The 19,612-nt window shown below is 32.5% G+C and overlaps 1 protein-coding gene across 1 annotated transcript; it reads right to left on the bottom strand.

Moving 5' to 3' along the window:
* Positions 1–1,857: 1,857 nt before the first annotated feature.
* Positions 1,858–13,089, bottom strand: LOC107857649. The gene is made up of 12 exons (XM_016702503.2): positions 12,664–13,089; positions 11,179–11,276; positions 11,003–11,089; positions 10,728–10,896; positions 10,131–10,637; positions 9,361–9,503; positions 9,085–9,282; positions 8,896–8,986; positions 8,643–8,811; positions 7,867–7,977; positions 7,691–7,787; positions 1,858–2,201 (listed from the first exon to the last, which is right to left on the bottom strand). The coding sequence occupies exons 1-12, from the start codon at positions 12,814–12,816 to the stop codon at positions 2,132–2,134; spliced, it is 1,893 nt and encodes a 630-aa protein (XP_016557989.1). The 5' UTR covers positions 12,817–13,089; the 3' UTR covers positions 1,858–2,131.
* Positions 13,090–19,612: the final 6,523 nt, after the last annotated feature.

Genomic DNA, 19,612 nt, shown 5'->3' with positions numbered 1-19,612 from the left:
AAAGTACTATAAGTCGCAATTAAGAATTAATAACTCAAAATATTTAAAAGGGCATATAAAAAAAATAGCGGTCAAAGGAAAATGATATGACTCTCAAAATCTAAAATGTGTCTTATAAATGGTACCAAATGAGCAACTAGAAGATAGCAATTCAGCTGTATATATATATATAGAGAGAGAGAGAGAGAACTTGGCATAAATAGCCATACTTTCACCCTAGGCCATTTAGAGGCTCGGTTAATTATGGATTTACATAAATCCCCCCCTAACTTTTAGTTTAAATTATATAAATAAATATATTTAGAAATCTAGTAAATATATACAAATATTTATTTTGTTCTAAATCATGTTGTTATTAAAGTATTTACTTGAATTCATTATAGAAACCGATAAGCTTCACATCTTAAATTTACATCTGCTTTTACTTTAATGCAATCTATCAATCGATGGCGATCGATATTTTTGGTTTCACTGACTCTCAAGGAGTCATGACTTAATTCTCATTAGATTTAAGTTATATTCAATATAGTTGATGTTTGTGTCTCACCCACTCCCAAATAGTTGTCACCTAACAATTTTTCCTTAGATTTAAACTATATACACTAATACTGCTAAGGTTATTCAAATTAAAATTAACTTCTTGTTTTAATTGAAGATAAGGGCTTGTCAAAACCAATCGATAAACCAAGTTGAAGAATGCTATTAACATTGTAGAAGTAGTGTTGCTTAAGGTTTTCCCTTACTATTTTTCTCCATGAAACTTATTCCACATATGGTGCCCGTCAACACATTGGTGAACAAAATCAAATTGAAAATTGAATCAAATTGTAAATGAAGTCAAATCACAAAAAAAAAAAAATTGACTAGTGATTTGATTTGACTTAATTTGATATTGAAATTTTTTTTAACTATAATTGATTTGGTTTGATTTTAACTAAGAAAAAAAAAATCAAATAGTAACAAATCTGATATTACGTTTATGCCATTTTTAAAAAATATTTAATAAATAAAAATATTTATTATGATGTAATTTATAAATCATTCTTAAAATTTTTTATTATTTATCTTTCAACATATTATATTAAGTTTAAACTTAGAATTTTAAATGAACCAATAAATTTTATAGCCCATAGATAAACACTAAGAATGACACTAATATTGAATATCTATTCTTTAGCTTTGCATAAATACATAACCTAAATTTTTTCTATTTAATATTTAGTAATTAATTAATACTTACTACACTTATTATAGCATGACTTAATATTTTAAAATTATAATTATTTTTATTATGATTTATTAATATGAAATATTTGTTTTATACTATTTTATTATTGTTGTTGAATATTTTACTGTCATCATCCATTTCATATTTTATATTTTTTTTAAGGAAATGCCTAAAGATAGTTGTATCTTACAAGGACTAAAATATGTTTGAATCACAAGTTAATTATTTATATGTAATAAGACTTTATCTAAAAAAACTCAAAAAATCCAAATAAGTACGAGATTAAAAAATTTAAACTTTATTGATTTGGTTTGATTTGTAGATTTAAAAATCCAACGCAAACGATTTGCTTTAATATTAAAAAATCTGAACTAACCCGAGCATATAAACTCCAAATCAAAAGTATCAATGCAACCAAGTTTTTGATTTGGGGTTTCAAATTTTATTGATTTGGTTTCAATAAGTCACAGATAAAACAGGCAAATGCAACCAAGCTTATTTGCACAATATACGTTGGCCTTTCAGTGATAGAAACTTCATCTCGCCTTTTTTTCCAGTTCATTCAATGTACTCAATATAAACCCATTTCTCATTACCTCCCCTCAATGCACATGTATTAGCAACAAGCATTTATAATAATTTAACACTTCTATTAAATATAGTTCAAATAGAAGCATCAATAGAAAGTATATGGGAGAAGGTACAGTACAGACAAAGCTAAGATACAACAGCAATTCAGTATTCCAACACGTTAGAACAAAAAGGTAGCATATTGAAATGCACCTTCTTGCCTGCCACTGTTGATTTGCAAATCACTGAAGGATAAGCTAAAAAGACCATTCATAAGACAAGCTGATATCCACAACATTCCTCCAAGGAACTGCAGGCAAAATCAGTAAGATCTTAAGCGGTGACTTCATTATTCTGAGATGGAAGTTTCCGCAGGACCTTGTTAGCTCTAACACTCCTTACCCTGCATATGAAATATGATTTAGTCTGAAGATTAGTAAAATCTGCATATCATAAACTTGAAACTCAAAAAGGCTATGATTTTATAAGAGAAAATACTTGATTACCCCCCTGTACTATACCCAAAAAGACTATGACACCCTCAACTTAAAGGGGGTCCTATTACCCCTGAACTAATTAAAAGTGTAATTTTGACACCCTTAATGCTTGCATGGCACATACGTGGCATATACGTGTGCCTACATGGACACTTCAGTGTATTGTGTCACGTATGTGCCACGTAGGCACTAAGGATGTCAAAATTACACTTTTAATTAGTTCAGAGGTAATAGAACCCCCTTTAAGTTGAGGTGTATTGTAGCTTTTTTGGATATAGTTCAGGAGGATAATTGGGTATTATCTCATTTTATAACTAGGTCCACATCAAGTTACACTAATCCCAAGAGAACTTCCAATTAAACATTAAGATAGCACTTTGGCAGCAATTGTGTGTTGTTTCCATCCAAGTTGAATATTCAATCTACAATTTATTTATTTATTTGCTAAATGTTGATAACAATAAGCACTAATATAAGTATGCTCGCAAGCAACTACTTAAAACAGAATTATGTGTACTACATTTTTGCTAACTAATCATAAATTATGAGTTGATATCACGAGACAAATGAGTGCATCTCACTTAATAAAAGGATATTTTATCTCATGCATCAACTGTTATCTTCCTTCTACGGGTACTAGAATTTGTATATAAGCAATAGAAACTTCAAAGAAATTTTAAGTTCAAGACAAGAACTTATGAAGTTTCTTAACACCTTCAACACTAGATTATCAATAATTTATCTTAGAAGTGTGTTAATATTCAGAAAAAGATGAAACAGAAATTTAGACCAAGTCCCCGACTTCACGGAGTGTCCTTAAGGAATAATTCCCCTCACTGTACCCGAGATTATGGAATTTTCCTCCCAAGATAAAATGACCTTCAATCCGAACAATAGCGGTACCTCAAATTGACGGATTCTACGAACTCACTCAATAGTTTGATTGATCACACAAAATATTTGAAGACAAGAAGAGTTTGTGTTTCAGAAATTTTTTCATATCTAAACCTGTAGATGAAAGCAGGTTTATACAGCCATAACATGCCTCTTCTGAAAAGTGGCAATGATTAACTTACAAAGGTGTAACCTTTCCTTAAAAATCATGTTTATTCGTCCAAACAGTGTCTTTTCCGAACAAGCATGCCTTTCCATGAATCAGTGTGTCATTTTACTGAATAGTTGCATCTTTCTGAAGCATCAGTTCATAATATTGCATCAGTTCAGTTCGAAACAGTGCATCAGTTCACTGTATACATGCATATAAATGGAGGATAAAACACAGAAAAATTTTCTGCGTTTCTATCATTTTTCCTTTGGTATATTCGGATCAAATTTTGATTAAATAAATTTTATCCAAAAAATCTAGATCTCATCGATCGATCATTTGACAAATCCAAATCCAAATCTGAAGCCGAGCCGAGCAAGAGAGCGAGCGACGCGAGGCACCACCTTGTTCTTGCCTCACTATCCATGTGGAGTAAGTATTCTTTATTAAAAACACTCCAAAGTTCTCTTCTCCCACCAATGTGGGAGATTTAGTGAACTTTCCAATTTGAGAGTACACTTTCTAAATTAGTGTCTCCTTCCCTCCATTTTTCTCTCCATTTTCCATTCACACTGCTTCCATTCATATTGAACCCAACAATCTCCCACATGAATGGGGAATGACTATTTTTCATAAAAGTTTTACGGACAAGTATGTGATCATCAAGCAAAGACTGATTGCATCTGGATAAGTGGGTTTCCCTTTGAACTTTCCGTAGTGAACATGCATCAAATATACTCGGTCAATCGGTAGATTTGATATCTTTGAACCATCGAGCTTTAATGTACACCTAGACAACACATGTCACACAACCTGCCTTTTACCGTTTATGGTTCTCACGATTTTGTTCTTTTCAACCATGAACACGTCCCGGTTTCATGAGAGCTTAAAGAATAGGCCTTTACTAACATTTTCTTTGAAGCAGCTTCCACTTCGCCCTCACTTGGGTGATTTCTAAACATTCAATCCTATAGATTAAACTATTTCGTCAAATCTGCCAAATTTAAATAATCATTAAAAGACTTTTAACCTTAAGTCTTATCCTTGTTTACTAAACATTGTCTACATCATGAGAATGGTTTGGGTAATTGACAATGTTGAACCTGTCAAACACAACTTGGAGATCAAACAAAGTTGTGTTTGACAGGTTCAACATTGTCAACTACCCAACCCATTCTCATGATGCAAACAATGTTTAGTAAAGTTTGATCTCCTTGAACCTAGCTCTTGGGATCTCCAGTCTGCTAGGTAGAGTTACCGCCATACTGACTTGTCCTAGGCCTTAAACCCATTCCCTTAGATATTTTTTTCACTCCTCTAGATAGGCCTTTCGTAAGTGGATCTGACACATTATCCTTTGAGTTTACGAAGTCAACAGTGATAATTCCACTAGAGAGTTCTCTAACGATATTATGTCTCCGTCGTATGTGACAAGATTTACCATTATACATCATGCTTCCTGCTCTACCAATTGCTGCTTGGCTATCACAGTATATACATATTGGTGCCACTAGTTTGGGCCAATACCAAATGTCTTCCAAAAAATTTCGGAGCCATTCTGCTTCTTCATCAGCTTTATCCAATGCGATAAATTCAGATTCCATTAGAGCGAGCAATATAAGTCTGTTTGGATGATTTCCAAGAGATTGCTCCTCCACCGATTGTAAATACATATCCACTTGTGAATTTTACTTCGTTCGATTCGGTGATCCAATTTGCATCACTATATCCTTCAAATACTACAAGATATTTATTATAATGCAAGACATAGTCTTGAGTGTATTTAAGATACCCCAAAACTCTTTTCATTGCTATCCAATGAGTTTTGTTGGGATTACTCGCGTACCGACTCAATTTACTAATAGCGCATGCTATGTCTGGTCGTATACAATTCATTATATACATTAAACATCCCAATACTCTTGCGTACTCCAATTGTGAGTCACTTTCACCTTCATTTTTTCAAAGTGCAAAGCTCACATCCAATGGAGTCTTGGCAATACCGAATTCCATATACTTAAACTTGTCAAGTACATTTTTGATATAATAAGACTATGACAATGTCAACCCTTGTGAAGTTCTATGGATTCTTATACCTAAGATTACATCTGCAACTCCAACGTCTTTCATATCAAACTTGCTCTCGAGCATTCGTTTTGTTGCATTTATGTCAAAAATATCTCTGCTAATGATCAGCATATCATCCACAGATAAACAGACAATGACTTGGTGATTTGGAGTGTCTTTAATATAAACACATTTATCACATTCATTTATCTTGAACCCGTTTGCCAACATGGTTTGGTCAAACTTCGAATGCCATTGTTTAGGTGCTTGCTTTAGTCCATACAATGACTTAATAAGTTTACACACCTTATTTTCCTTTCCTAGAACCACAAAACCCTCAGGTTGTTCCATGTATATTTCTTCCTCCAATTCTCCATTTAGGACAGCGGTTTTCACATCCATTTGATGAATTTCAAAACCATATACCGCAGCCAAGGCAATTAACATTCGAATCGATGTTATCCTTATTACTGGCGAGTATGTATCGAAGTAATCTAGACTTTCTTTTTGTTTGAAACCTTTTACTACAAGTCTTGCCTTGTATTTGTCCATAATACCACTCACTTTCATCTTCCTTTTGAAGATCCATTTAGAACCTAAAGGTTTATTTCCAGGAGGAAGATCAACCAATTCCCATGTATGGTTGCTTAAGATTGAATCAATCTTACTATTGACTGCCTCTTTCCAAAAGGATGAGTCCGAAGATACCATCGCTTCCTTAAATGTTTGAGGTTCATTTTCTAAGAGAAATGTTACAAAATCCAATCCAAACGAAGTAGACGTTCTTTGACGTGTACTATGTCTTGGATTTTCTTCATTATGTACATTCTCACTTGGTTCATCTCGAGGTCGTTTAGGCCCCCCACTAAACTGTTCATGTCTAGTTTTATACGGATAAATGTTTTCAAAGAATTCAGCATTGTCTGATTCAATTACCGTATTTTCATTAACGTCAGGATGTTGGATTTATGATCCAAAAATCGACATACTTTACTACTTTTAGTATATCCTATGAACACGCAGTCCACCGTCTTAGGTCCTATCTTAACCCTTTTAGGCATAGGAATTTGGACCTTTGCTAGACACTCCCACACTTTGAAATATTTCAAGTTGGGTTTCCTTCCTTTCCATTTTTCATAAGGAATTGATTGTGTCTTACTATAGGAAACTCTGTTGAGTATACGATTGGTTGTAAGGATAGCCTCCCCCCATAAGTTTTGCAGTAAACCGGAACTTATAAGCAAAGCATTCATCATTTCCTTCAAAGTTTGATTTTTTCTTTCCACAGTTCCGTTAGATTGAGGTGAATATAGGGCATAGTTTGATGAACAATTTCATTCTCTACACATATTTCGACGAAAGGAGATTCATATTCTCCGCCCCTATCACTTCTTATCATTTTTATCTTTTTATCTAACTGATTTTCAACTTTAGTTTTATATTGCCTAAACGCATCTATTGCTTCATCCTTACTATTTAGCAAATAGACATAACAATATCTAGTGCAATCATCAATAAAAGTTATGAAATATTTTTTCCACCACGTGATAGTGTTGACTTCATATCAACGAACTTATAGTGGATCAAATTTTGATTAAATAAATTTTATCCAAAGAGATAGATAAAATTTTGATTAAATAAATTTTAACTAAAGAGCATTTTCCTTTGGTATATTCGGATCAAATTTTGATTAAATAAATTTTATCCAAAGAGATAGATCTCATCGATCGATCATTTGACAAATCCAAATACAAATCCAAATCTGAAGCTGAGCGAGCGACGACGCGAGGCACCACCTTGTTCTTGCCTCACTATCTATGTGGAGTAAGTATTCTTTATTAAAAACACTCCAAAGTTCTCTTCTCCCACCAATGGGAGATTTAGTGAACTTTCCAATTTGGGAGTGCACTTTCTAAATTAGTGTTTCCTTCCCTCCACCATTTTTCTCTCCATTTTTCATTCACACTTCTTCCATACATATTGAACCCAACATCAACTACTACACTGATACCACGGCCATTTCTGATTACCTGAAGCACAGAACAGTGGAAAAGTATACCACCCACCCACCCACAAAAAAAAAAGAAAAAAAAACCTCAACCCCACAAAAAAATGAGGGGATCTAAGCAGCAGTCAGAAGGGTAATTCCAGTCAATGCATTTGTTTTCTTATTCTAGGCAGATCCTGAAATTCACCATCTTTAAATAGCAAGCTAGAATAAATGGGAACTCAGTTTTGGAAATCTTTATCAGTTTATTGAAGCATAGTATTTGCATTACCAACCTCAAATAATTGATGCGCTTCTCAATGATTTCTTTTTGTTCAACGTCAAACGCAAACCATTTTTCATCTGATGCAGCAGTATTACCAGCTCCTACATCTGCATATGGAATAGGTAAAGAGGTCATTCAAATGCCGGTTACCAAAAACAGAGCAAACTGTAATATGCTTGAACGAACCCTGAGATAAAAGAATGGATTTGTCGCCATAGCATTTCAGTCTCCAATACACATTACCATCAGTGCCTGAAAAGAAAGGCTCCGTCCTAACAGCTTCAGAGTTTTTATTATCTATACATACACACAAAAAAAATAGTCAGAACCCAAAATATGAAAAGGATCAACATAATCATTGAAATTCAATAGGCCAGCCATCATGAACACATAAGTATTTTCGCATATCCCATATATAAATCTCATTTAAGAATGAACTGAGCCTGGGTGCAGAAATAGCTATCTATGTTACTGTAATTTTGCTACGTTTTCCTCTACATGACAGAGCTTGGTGTACTGATCTTCTCTTTATCATCTCTGATTGCATGGAGCAGGTGTTTAATGATTGTGAAAAAGGTAGGATTTTCCATCTTTTCACTAGCCATTATAATACGGAATGTGGGTTTATGGCTGAGAACTTACTCGCTGTATCATCAAGGTACTCACGTAACTCCAACATGAACGATTAAAAATCTAGTAATATCTCATTCCATGTTGGACTTACTTTAACATGACTGATTAGATATGCACATTTATGCAAGCCATAAGGAAAAATAATTTTACGCCCAAAACTCCCAATGTTCCCGATTTTTCTATTGCAGGGAATCCAACTCTGAAGAATTCAAATAGTAGTAGTAGTAGTAGTAGTAATAATAATAATTCGAATTCTTCATTCCATTCTTGGGAAGAAGCTTGCTTATTTTATTAGTAACTTAAAACTTGATGTAGAACTAAGCACGTACACTTTGAACGGGTGTTCTGTGACTCCACCACACAAGCATGAGCTTCTGCTGTTTCATGTTTAATTTGAGAAACAATTGCGTCATGTTCCGATATTGAGAATGGAGCGCCATTCTTTGCAATAATGGCTTGAGCTATCTCATCCTGCATTTTCTTCTTCAGGCGCTTCTCCTGTACAAGTAACAAATTTTCATGTATTAGCTTTCATAATCTGAAGCACAATGAAGTTAAAAGTTTTTTTTATATCTCCCATACCTCATCTTTTGCCGCAGTAACTTTTTCTTTTGCTTCCTTTGCCTTTTCAGCAAATTTTGAGTTTTGGTTATCCATCCAATCCCTTATCTTTCTGGAAAAGAAAAAAAAATTATAAATTCACTTCGACAAAAAGACAAGAAAAAACAGAAAACATAATGAGGAAAGAAGAAAAGCAAGGACAATTCTTACGCAGTTTCAAGAATTTCATCGCAGATAAAATTTAGTATCTTGAGCTTTTCTGAGGGATTCAAGTTCTCAAACTCCTCAACATCATTACCTAAAGAATGCAATCCCATGGTTCTTGAAACACTGGGGGATTCTGAGATCAACATTTTTAATTCAGCATACCAGGAGTTTTTTCCTTCTGTCGAGGTTTCTGCTGAAAATCTGGAAAATAAATTCACATACAAATGTTAGAAGATGAAAGAGATGTACTCATCAAGCAAATCTAAAAAAAAGATATACCTTTCCTCTTCCTCCCCTTTTAAGGAAGATAGTAAGTTATTAAGAAACTGTATCGTCAAAGAACATTTTCCACGTCGAGAACTTCTTCCCTGCATAATATCTCTGAGAACAGCTTCTGGTTGCCCCTTCTTGATGTCAAGTATCTATCAAAAATGAAAAGTAGAAGAACAATGAAGAAATGCAATATTTGATCAGCCAATTGAGTAGACCTCCACCAAAGTATCATGGGTCTAGAAAGAGAAAAGAACCACAGGCAACAAAATCAGGCAGTAACACTTGATAAGAAAGAACTGAATACTTAAAAAGCAGATTTTCAAAAACAAAATGGGGAAAAACTAATGTTCAGCTCAATAGCTGGCCATCAAGCATACCCAATGGCCAATTTCCAAGATTCTGAGAGACAAAAATGAAATAATGAACTATGGAAAAACAAAAATATGATCTATGTGTAAGAAAGCATGAAATTCAGTAATGATGCTACGATTAGCGTTCGTCCACATTATAATGAAAAAAAGGACAGCCCGGTGCACTAAAGCTACCGCTATGCGCGGTGTCCGGGAAAGGGCCCCTCCACAAGGGTGCATCGTACGCAGTCTTACCTAGGATTTCTGCCAAAGGCTGTTTTCAAGGCTTGAACCCATGACCTCCTGGTCACATGGCAGCAACTTTACCAGTTACTCCAAGGCTCCCCTTCACATTAAGCATCAATGCATGTAAATTATTTTTAACAAGATGCCATAATATAATTTTATGGGTACTAAGTTACTTGCCTTTCCGAAAACCACACAAAACTCTAAAAATTGTAACGCATTCCCAACATCTTCTGATTGTAAATCAATGTCACCAATAGCTGTCACACCAGTGCCCTGGGGCAATGGCGTCAAGGCACAAAGATCACTTTTTGCCAGAGTGTTATCTTTCACAGAACATTCCCTCAGAGATACTTCCTTGTTCTTTGTGAAATCTTGAGACTCTTCAGATAGAGTTTCTTTCGCTGATGCAGCAGCACCTCTCTTGCTGTCAAATTCTGATTCTAGCTGACCTTGCATCAATTTTTTTTGTTTCTTTTCACCATCATGTGGACCATCAAGTTCATTCACTACATTATCCTTTGACAAAGTGTCATCAGGCTTTTCATTAACCTTTTTCCTTTTACATCCCGCAGATTGCTTATCACTGGGATTTTTTGGCAAATCCAAAGGATTCACATTTATGTCTATCACCTCTTCAATACAATTTTCCTTCCCACTGTTTTCAGAAGAAACTATGCTTTCCTCCTGTCAACATGCAGTAAAAAGGTATCAGAGCTAACAAGCAGACAAATACTTCCTGTTATCAGTAGCATAATCATATAAAAGCAACATTACATTCTTTGAAGTATTGATCTTTTTCCATGAGGCATTCATGTCTTTCAGAGATTTGATTTGATCATTGTTATTAATCCCAGCAATCTGCAGCAGATCTGAAACAGAAGAATATCCAGTTGCCTTTGCTGTGCGCACAAGTTGACCAGTGGGTTCGCAACCTCGTTTCTTCCTGAGAATTATGTCAGTAAGTAATCGAGATTAAGGCCCAGAGACCATCTCCAATTCCTTTTTCAAAAGAAAAAATAAGTAAGAACAAACTAAAGAAGGCAGCGCACATGCACAAACTGCAGTTACAAATGTCTCTGCATTTTGGACATTTCCAATCCTCCAAAAGTGATACTTCCTCTGCTATCTCACCATACCTAATTTAAAAGGTCACAAAATATAAGTACATATTTAAGATAAGATAAATAGTAGTTCCAAGAAAAAATGAAGATGGAAAGTTTCTAACCTGTTTAGTAGGCATTTATGACAAAGATGCATTGGACAAGGCTTATCCTTCCCCATATTCTTACACCCAACCATAAAGTCCATAGTCTTTTGGCGGCACTGCATGAAGGTTCAGTAGAAGTTAGTACAATAGATGCTGAAAGAACAAAAGGGTGAAGGTGATAGGTTCATTAATCTGCAATGCTATGCAGCAAGTAACGGAGAACAAGTGGTGCAGGAGCAGCATGTAAATAAAAATGGCAGTTCAAATTAGCCTTAGTGCGGCAATGAAGCATAAATGTCCACCAAGTTTGTCTTTCTTCAAACACATTTTCCAAATTGAAGTATTCAAATAATAACTTTTACTTGAATATATGAGGAAATTGACCCAAACCATTGTTCAGTTTTAGACTTTTTCATCAAGAAAGAACTTTACATCTCCAGTGAAACCAACATAGGAAATAGAGCATTGTTTTTCCATTATCTTTGGTTACTAAAACAAAATTGTGTGTTAATTTCTACATTGATCTTGTGCTTAGTGCAGAAAATCAATTCCTTGAGAAACTATAGACAAAGTAAGAAACATGCTTCATTAATTAAGGAATCCAAAAGTGGAAATATGTTGCACATACTACTTCTATCTAGACTGCAGCAAGAAATGCATGTGAAGAGGTAATGTTGATTTTGAACAATAAATACTACATGAATGAACAATGCAACAAAGCAGAAGCACATTTCGCTAGACCTAGGGTTCGTACCCATTGCAATTAGATCAAAAAAATTGAAAAGATCTGTTGTGTTCCGCCTTCTCAGCTAATAATGGCTCATCCCTCTACCATTCCCCATCGAAATACAAAACTTGACTACCCAAAATCTGAACTGATGGCATGAACCCACTACACACCCCATGCTACACTACATTTGCAAATCAAAACCCTAGAAGCCCTTTATAACAGTGGCATAGCCACATGTAGTGATGGTTGGTCAATTGAACACACTTCACCGAAAAATTATATGAAGTATGTACATCAAGAATTTTATCTCCATACATATATAGTGAACACCCTTAACGAAATTTCTAGTTTCGGCACTGCTTAATAATCTATAAATCAAGATAACCTAACCCGCTACTCTTTTGAAGCAACAGGGCAGAACATTTGCTCATCGAACTAATTAAAAATCACTGATTCTACACCATGAATCAACCCGCTAATGCTAGGTTCTGGATTCAGACAAGCCAGTAAATCAGCTCATCTTATAACGGCATGGACAATAATTTACACTAAATTTTTCCCTAATTAGAACACGTTACCGAAACCCCACTTCGTTTATTGGGTTTCCTAGAAGAAGAAAGGGTTTGCCCGCATATTCTTCAGAGGTTACAAGCAATTTCCTTTACAATCCAATAAAGCCATAGTACACCGCAAGATTTTTCTTAGAAGACTTCACGAGAATCCAAATGACTTTTCACAATAGTCATGCCCTTTTAAGAAAAGATTATAATTACCTGATGGCATGTCTTTCCTTGAACAGAATCGTAGATTCGACCACCCACAAGACGTACTCCGGGACAATTGTTGCGCTTTGCAGGGGAAGAAGCACTCTTTCCCTTCTTCATTTTCCCTTTCGTCAGCTCCTCTGAACCAGAAATTACCGCCATTCTACCAGATTACGCAAATTGTTTCACAGATTTAGCCAGCAACAGAAAGTGGTGGTTACTTGTAATAAATTTTGTTAGTGGGATTTTCTGTAGAGGGCGGGAAATCCAATTGGAAAAATTGAAATTCTTGGATCCAAAGGAAAATTGGTTTTCCAACATTTACCCGCCAACATATAATTTTATACATACACTCAGAATATACTAGTGAAACGTCGCCGTTGTTCGAGTCAATATAAAAAGGGAAAAAATGACAACAACATTCCTACACAATTCCTAAAAGCATTGGGGTATGGGAAGGTACGCGTAATTTGTGACAAAATAAGTCTAGCAAAAAAAAAAGAATGCTCACAAAAATATCTGAAATTTGATCGGATTATTAATTAAGCATATTAAATTTTATGATGTTCTATTGCCTCCAGACTTTTTTTTTTTTATATATTTTAATGGCATATATCTGCCACTTGGCCCATTGCATGTTAATCACGCGCATTGAGCGTGTGAAAAGTGTTAAAAATGATAAACTTTTTTTTTGCCGAACAGCCCCTTAATTTTCTAATTTTTAAAAATTTTATATTTTTTATTTATTTTTCATTCTTTCTCTTCTCTCTTCCCTCTTCCCTCTTCTTGCTTTCTTCTCTTCAACAACGCTTACTCCATTGTTGAATTAAAATTGAACAATGTACTATACTTTAATTTCAACTTTATTTCGGAAGTGACTTCAACAAAATTTCTTCCAGAAATCTTCAATTGTTCAATGTCTTTCGGAAGTCTATAATGTATTTCCATTGTTGAAGTCAATTATTGTAGACTTCATTTCTTCAAATTTTATTTATTTAGTTCGATTTGAATAAAATTATTGAAGAAAATTTTCAATTTGAATTTGAAATTTGGGAAAAAAAATTCTTAAAATTATTGAAGAAACTTTCTCAAATAAAATTTGAATAAAATTATTGAAGAAACTTTCTCGAATCTCTCTTTTGATTTTTCACTCTACTCTCACGATCTCTCAATTTCTCCGATCTTCGATCACCCTCATTTTCTTAATTTTTTTTAGATCTGCGTGTGTGTGCGCTAGTGAGTATATCAGTGAGTGTTTGAGAATTGAGAGTATGTGTTTTGGGGGAAAAATTTCTTTAAAATAGTGAAAAAATGATGAAAAGTGATAATAATGGACTTGAAATTTGAAATTGAATCAATGAAATCATTTGAAATTTGATTTGTAGGAGGAATTTGAGTTGTGAAATCTTTTATATGGTTGTAATGGTGAAAAAATATTAAAAAGTGATAAAATGGAGAATAAATGGCGCATGTACTACACTTCCTACCGTAAAAACTGGTTATAACGTTTTGGGTGGGAATTAATTCCACTTTAAAAAAGTTCGGGGGAGAATTAATTTCACTTAAAAAATATAGGTGTGTAATAGGACCCCTGCAAAGTTCAATATGCTCAACTGGTAATCCGGTCAAACTTCAGGTATTTTTGTGAGCATTCTCCAAAAAAAAAAGGTACAAAAGATAATTAGAAGTAACACCACAACAATGAATAATAACATACAACCAAAGAAATAATATAATTGATCTATCTAAAATAAAATATATCAACAAGTACGGATGGGCATAAAATATTAAAAGTTGAACTACCGAACCAAATCGAGAAATTTGGTAATTTGATATTTGATACGGTATTTGAAAGTAAAATTTAAAAATTACGATATTCAATTTTGAATTTGGCACAAGATATTAATATCGTTTAGAATTCGGTGTTAACCAAATATCGAATTATCTATTAAATAAAGGTATACCTCATATATAAACGATATGTCTAACTGACCAATAGACAATAGTATTAATCAACCCAAGATATCATATTGATAAATTGCATATCTCCATGTTTCTTTTATAAATGAATATCATCTTCGTGATTACAAACTTTTAAATACATTTAATTTTATAAAAGTCCACTAGTCAACAATAATAATAACTAATTAATTTTTAAAATAATACTTTCACATTGTACTGTTAATCTCTTCACGCCGAGCATTAGTTCTTATTTGTGAAATTTAAAATGATGACTCTTTTTTATACTACAATATAAATTTATGTCTAAATTTACTTTTAAAAATTGAAATTTTAAAACTTGTTCTCGTAGAAATCGAGATTTGAAATCACGATCTCAAATAACATATTAAAACGTTGATTTGAAATCATGATTTCAAATCTTAAAACATGATTTTCTATCGCACGTCGAAATGTCTATTGAAAAAGTTTTATAGAAACAAAAGGATAAAGTAGGAGTTCAGATGTGAGCTGGTTGAAATTTTTTTTAAAAAAAGGTTTAGTGTTTGAAGATGAAAAAGAGTATGAAAGTTGAAGTTGTGTTTGTGCTTGAATACACAATTATAATTTTGTGAGGAAAAAATTATTTTTTTAAAAAAAAATCATACATTTATTTTTCAAACTTGAAACTCTGTATCTTCAATTTTTAAGTTGAAATAACTTATTGACTTAATAAGCAAACACTCATGTAAATTAATTTATAAAGAAAATTAATTTTTTATGTCAAAAGCGATCTATGATCAAACAAGTAAATTCTTAACATAATAAATTTGTAGATCGAAAATGATATAAAGGACATCAAATAGTTTGAAATCAACAACATCAAAAAATGTACCTCTTTTAGCTATAGAGAACATTAGAATTAGCTAGATCTTCGTTTGAGTACTCTCCTTCAAATAGGGTGTATAGTGAGATAGCCGCCACACTGTATCAGTCTCTCTTTTGTTATTATAGGAAGAGAAAATAAGAATCTCTTATACAAGCGTTAGAGAGGCACCTAAGTGTAATGGTAAAACCCTAATGGGCTTTTCTATTATTGGGCCTCATTAGGTTAAGTACGGTGTCCCGCCACATCAACATGTTATCTAGGTGATACTTGCTGGAAGGTACTAGAGACGAGGTTTTCCTTGAAAGACCTTAAAAATCTATTAATTTATTAAAAAAAACCTTGAGACTCTATATAAATATTACTATTTATCTATTTTTCTCAATTTTCTTAATCATTCCTCCCGAATATTTATCATTTTCACCTATACTAATCTCTAAGTACGTGTGTTGCATGTGTATGTCATGTTAATCAGTATTACTTTTTAGATTACTATAATTTTTATAAACTCTTCTAAATAGATCACTGTTCTTTGTTCTTTTAAAAAAAATATTTGGCTATCAACAAGTGTAATTATTTTTTTTCAAAATAAAATGAAAGACATAATTGTGCTATTTCGAATAAATCATAGCTAAATTATATATATAATTATAAATCGCATGATAAAAGGACACAGAATAGCTAAAACTCAGTAAGATCACAATGTACCTCTTTTAACCATAAAGAATTATAGAACAGACTAGATCTTCTGTTCTAGTAGCATCTTTCAAGATGGAGTATCTAATGTGATATTCATCATACTCTTACCAATCATTCTCTTGTTATTAGCGAAAGTAAAAATAAAAGTGTCTCTTACACAGGGTTACAGAAGCGCACAGATGTGATAGTTAAACTCTAATAAACCTTCCTATTAAGAGCCTTATTAAGTTAAGTATGATGACCCACCGCACCACTATGCCATTTAGATGTCACTTGTGGAAAGGTTCTAAAGAAGATGTTTTCCTTAAAAGACGTTAAAAACCTGTGAATTTATAGAAAAAAGTTACTCTATACATATGTTATTTATTTATTTTAATTATTTTCCTCAAATGTTTACTATTCCTGCTTACTGTCATAATTGTCTCTAGACATGTGGGGTACACCCGTATCCCATGTTAATCATTATTATTTTTTAAAAAATTACTATACTTTTTATTCATAAACTTTTTGAAATACATCACAACTCTCTATTCCTTAAAAAAACCATTTTGTTATTGCAAAGTGTAATTATTTTGTCAAAAACAAACTAAAGACATAATTGTGCTATTTTGAATAAATCGTCATTAAATATTGTAGACATATAAACTTCATTGGGTTAAATTCATACAAAATTTGAATTCAATTCATGTTTCATTTGTGTTGAATAATTATTCTGGACTATACTAATAATTAAGTTTATTTTACTAAATTCAAGTCCAAGGTCCATTACACTTTGAAGCCCAAACTCATGCCATATGTCAAAATGATTTGACGTCTCCGTCAAATGCAAGATCTACCAGATGACTCTATTTATTCAAATATTTTGGAAATTTCAATCACATTCATGAACTAATCAAAAGTGGTCACGAGTTAAAATGACATGTTTCGATCAATCACAAGTAATTTGACCTACTCCATACAACTATAAATATGAGAGTTACATAACTTTCTAGAGAAAATGAAGGAAATGTGTCCTTCAAGTCTCTATTGAAGTTTTGGTGACATCTTAACCAATAATGATGTCAAAGGCATTTAAATAATTGGATATATTAACTAGGGACTGAATTAGTTTTTCTAAAACTTCTTAAATTTTTTAAAAATACAAAATAACTCAACCTCATTTAATTAAAAACAAAATCAATTTAAAAAAAAAATTCAAAACTATCTATTCTCACTCAAACGTTTCCCCTCTCTCTCATAACTAAAACCACAACAATTGTTGTCCTTGTTTCACAATAGATTGATGGGACTTCAACCTCTGACTTTTTCGTTATTTCTTCTTCCATTTTAATTATCAATTTCTTTCTCTTTTCAAGTAAATACTTCTTTTTTGGTATAAGAAAACTGGGTTTTTGAGTTAATGAAGAAAAAGAAGAATTGAGTTGTCTTCTTTTCAAAGTATGAGTTATCAATTTTGGGGTTTTATGCTTAAAAAATTAAGAAAACTCTAATTTATGATATTTTATTCTCTTAATATGGTGGTTGTTGTATTTGTGGCATCATTAGGAGCGAAATATGATTTTTCTTGTTATTGTTCTCAAATATTATTGTATAAATAGTGAAATTCAATTTTTTTTAGAGAAATCTGTTGCGACAAAATTCAACAACTATTGAGATTGTACCATAGCTTTTAGTGAGCACTTGAACATTTATTTGTGATTATGTTTTGTGTTCTTAAATGAGTCAAGAAATATAGTGAAATAGGTTAAAAAAGTTAAGATTTAAACAAATAACTATTCTGGTTAGTAAAAAGTTAAACGTTAGGATAGTTTGCTCTTTAAACGTAAGTAAAGTTAGTGATTGTTATCAATTTATGATATTTGTTCTCTGTTAATACTTGATATGATTGTTGTTTTGTAAATGTTGATGTTGTGGTATTATAAATATTGGTGTTTGTTGGTGTTGTTGTGTTATAAAATTATAAATATTAATGGTGTTGTTGTATTGTAAAATTATAAATGTTGGTGTTATTGTATTGTAAATATTGGTATTGTTGTATTGTAAATGATGGTGTTGTTCAAGTGGTGATATTTATGGCTTGATGTTGTTAGTATTCTTGGTGATCTATGTGGTGAAAATGTTGTTATTATCCCAACAGATATGTAATATGTCGCAACATAATAAGAATCTGTTAAAACATATTAAGCATCTGTTGGGAACAACTATACCATCTGAAGATTTATTGTTACGATATTTTCACTCATCTGTTGGAAGAAATCAAAGCAATTGCAAAATTATTTTAATTTCTTCCAACATATGAGTGATCTATTGCAATAGATAAATCATCTGTTGGAAGAAATCATAACAATGTAAAACTATTTTTATTTCCCCCAACATATGAGTGATTTATTACAACAGGTAACTGAAAGAAATCAAAACAGTATTGAAACTATTTTTATTTATCCAACAGACGACTCACCTGTTGCAACAGGTTACTCCTTTGTTGAAAATATTATTTTTATTGTGTTATATTTGTTAAATTTACTGTTACTCTTTTTTATGATGCACAAATCAGTTATAATTTTTTTTATTCTTCTCTTGTTTGTAGATAAAATGACCCCAAAAGAAAAAAAAGTAAATCGACTTCTAATAAATCAAGTATCATAGCTAAATTACAAAGAACATTAGAAGAACTTATGGAACAAGCCTTACAAATAAAGTGTTACCATCTGTAGATGAAGTTGTGGAAAGAGATCATGGAGATGATATTGGAGGAGAAAAAATTAAAGGATCTAAAAATAATGAAAAGAAAGGAGGGGGAGGTGAGAAGATAAAAAGAAAAATGAGGAAGTACATGAAATAAATGGTGAGAAAGATAATGAAGAAAGTAAGAAAGGAAATAAGGAGAAAGGTGAGGATAAAGATGAAAAATAAAGTGAGAAAGGAGATATTGAGAAAGGTGATGAAGTAGATGAAAATAAAAGTGAGAAAGGAGATGAGTAGGAAGGTGAACAAAAAGATATTAATAAAAGTGAGAAAGAAGATGATGCTGAAAGTAGGAAAAATGATGAAGAGGAAAATGAAAGAGATGATGATGAGAAAAGAGATGATGAAGAGGAAAGAGATAATGATATTGAGATATCGATGACCGATCGAAAGCCCTACAACATGTTGTCAAAATTAAGTTTCAAGTGGAGATGACTGTACAAATTTGATTGGTGATTGTATTGTTAAATCAATTATGGGGAAAGGACAGAAAAGTTCTGATACTTTTAGGAAGACAATAAGGTATGAAAAACTAGAGGATTTATTTAAGGCCAACTGTTTGGAAACTTTCTTGACCTACTAGAGGATAACAATACGCGATTTTAAATGACCATGGTCTACGATCTTCTAAAGCACAAGATTAAATATGAGGATAAACATGTTGAAAATAAGAAGGATGGACAAGAAGAT

Source organism: Capsicum annuum, chromosome 2, assembly GCF_002878395.1.
Source record: "Capsicum annuum cultivar UCD-10X-F1 chromosome 2, UCD10Xv1.1, whole genome shotgun sequence".
NCBI lineage: Eukaryota > Viridiplantae > Streptophyta > Magnoliopsida > Solanales > Solanaceae > Capsicum > Capsicum annuum.
The sequence above is the reverse complement of the archived record's forward strand: the minus strand, read 5'-3'. Positions and strand labels throughout refer to the sequence as shown.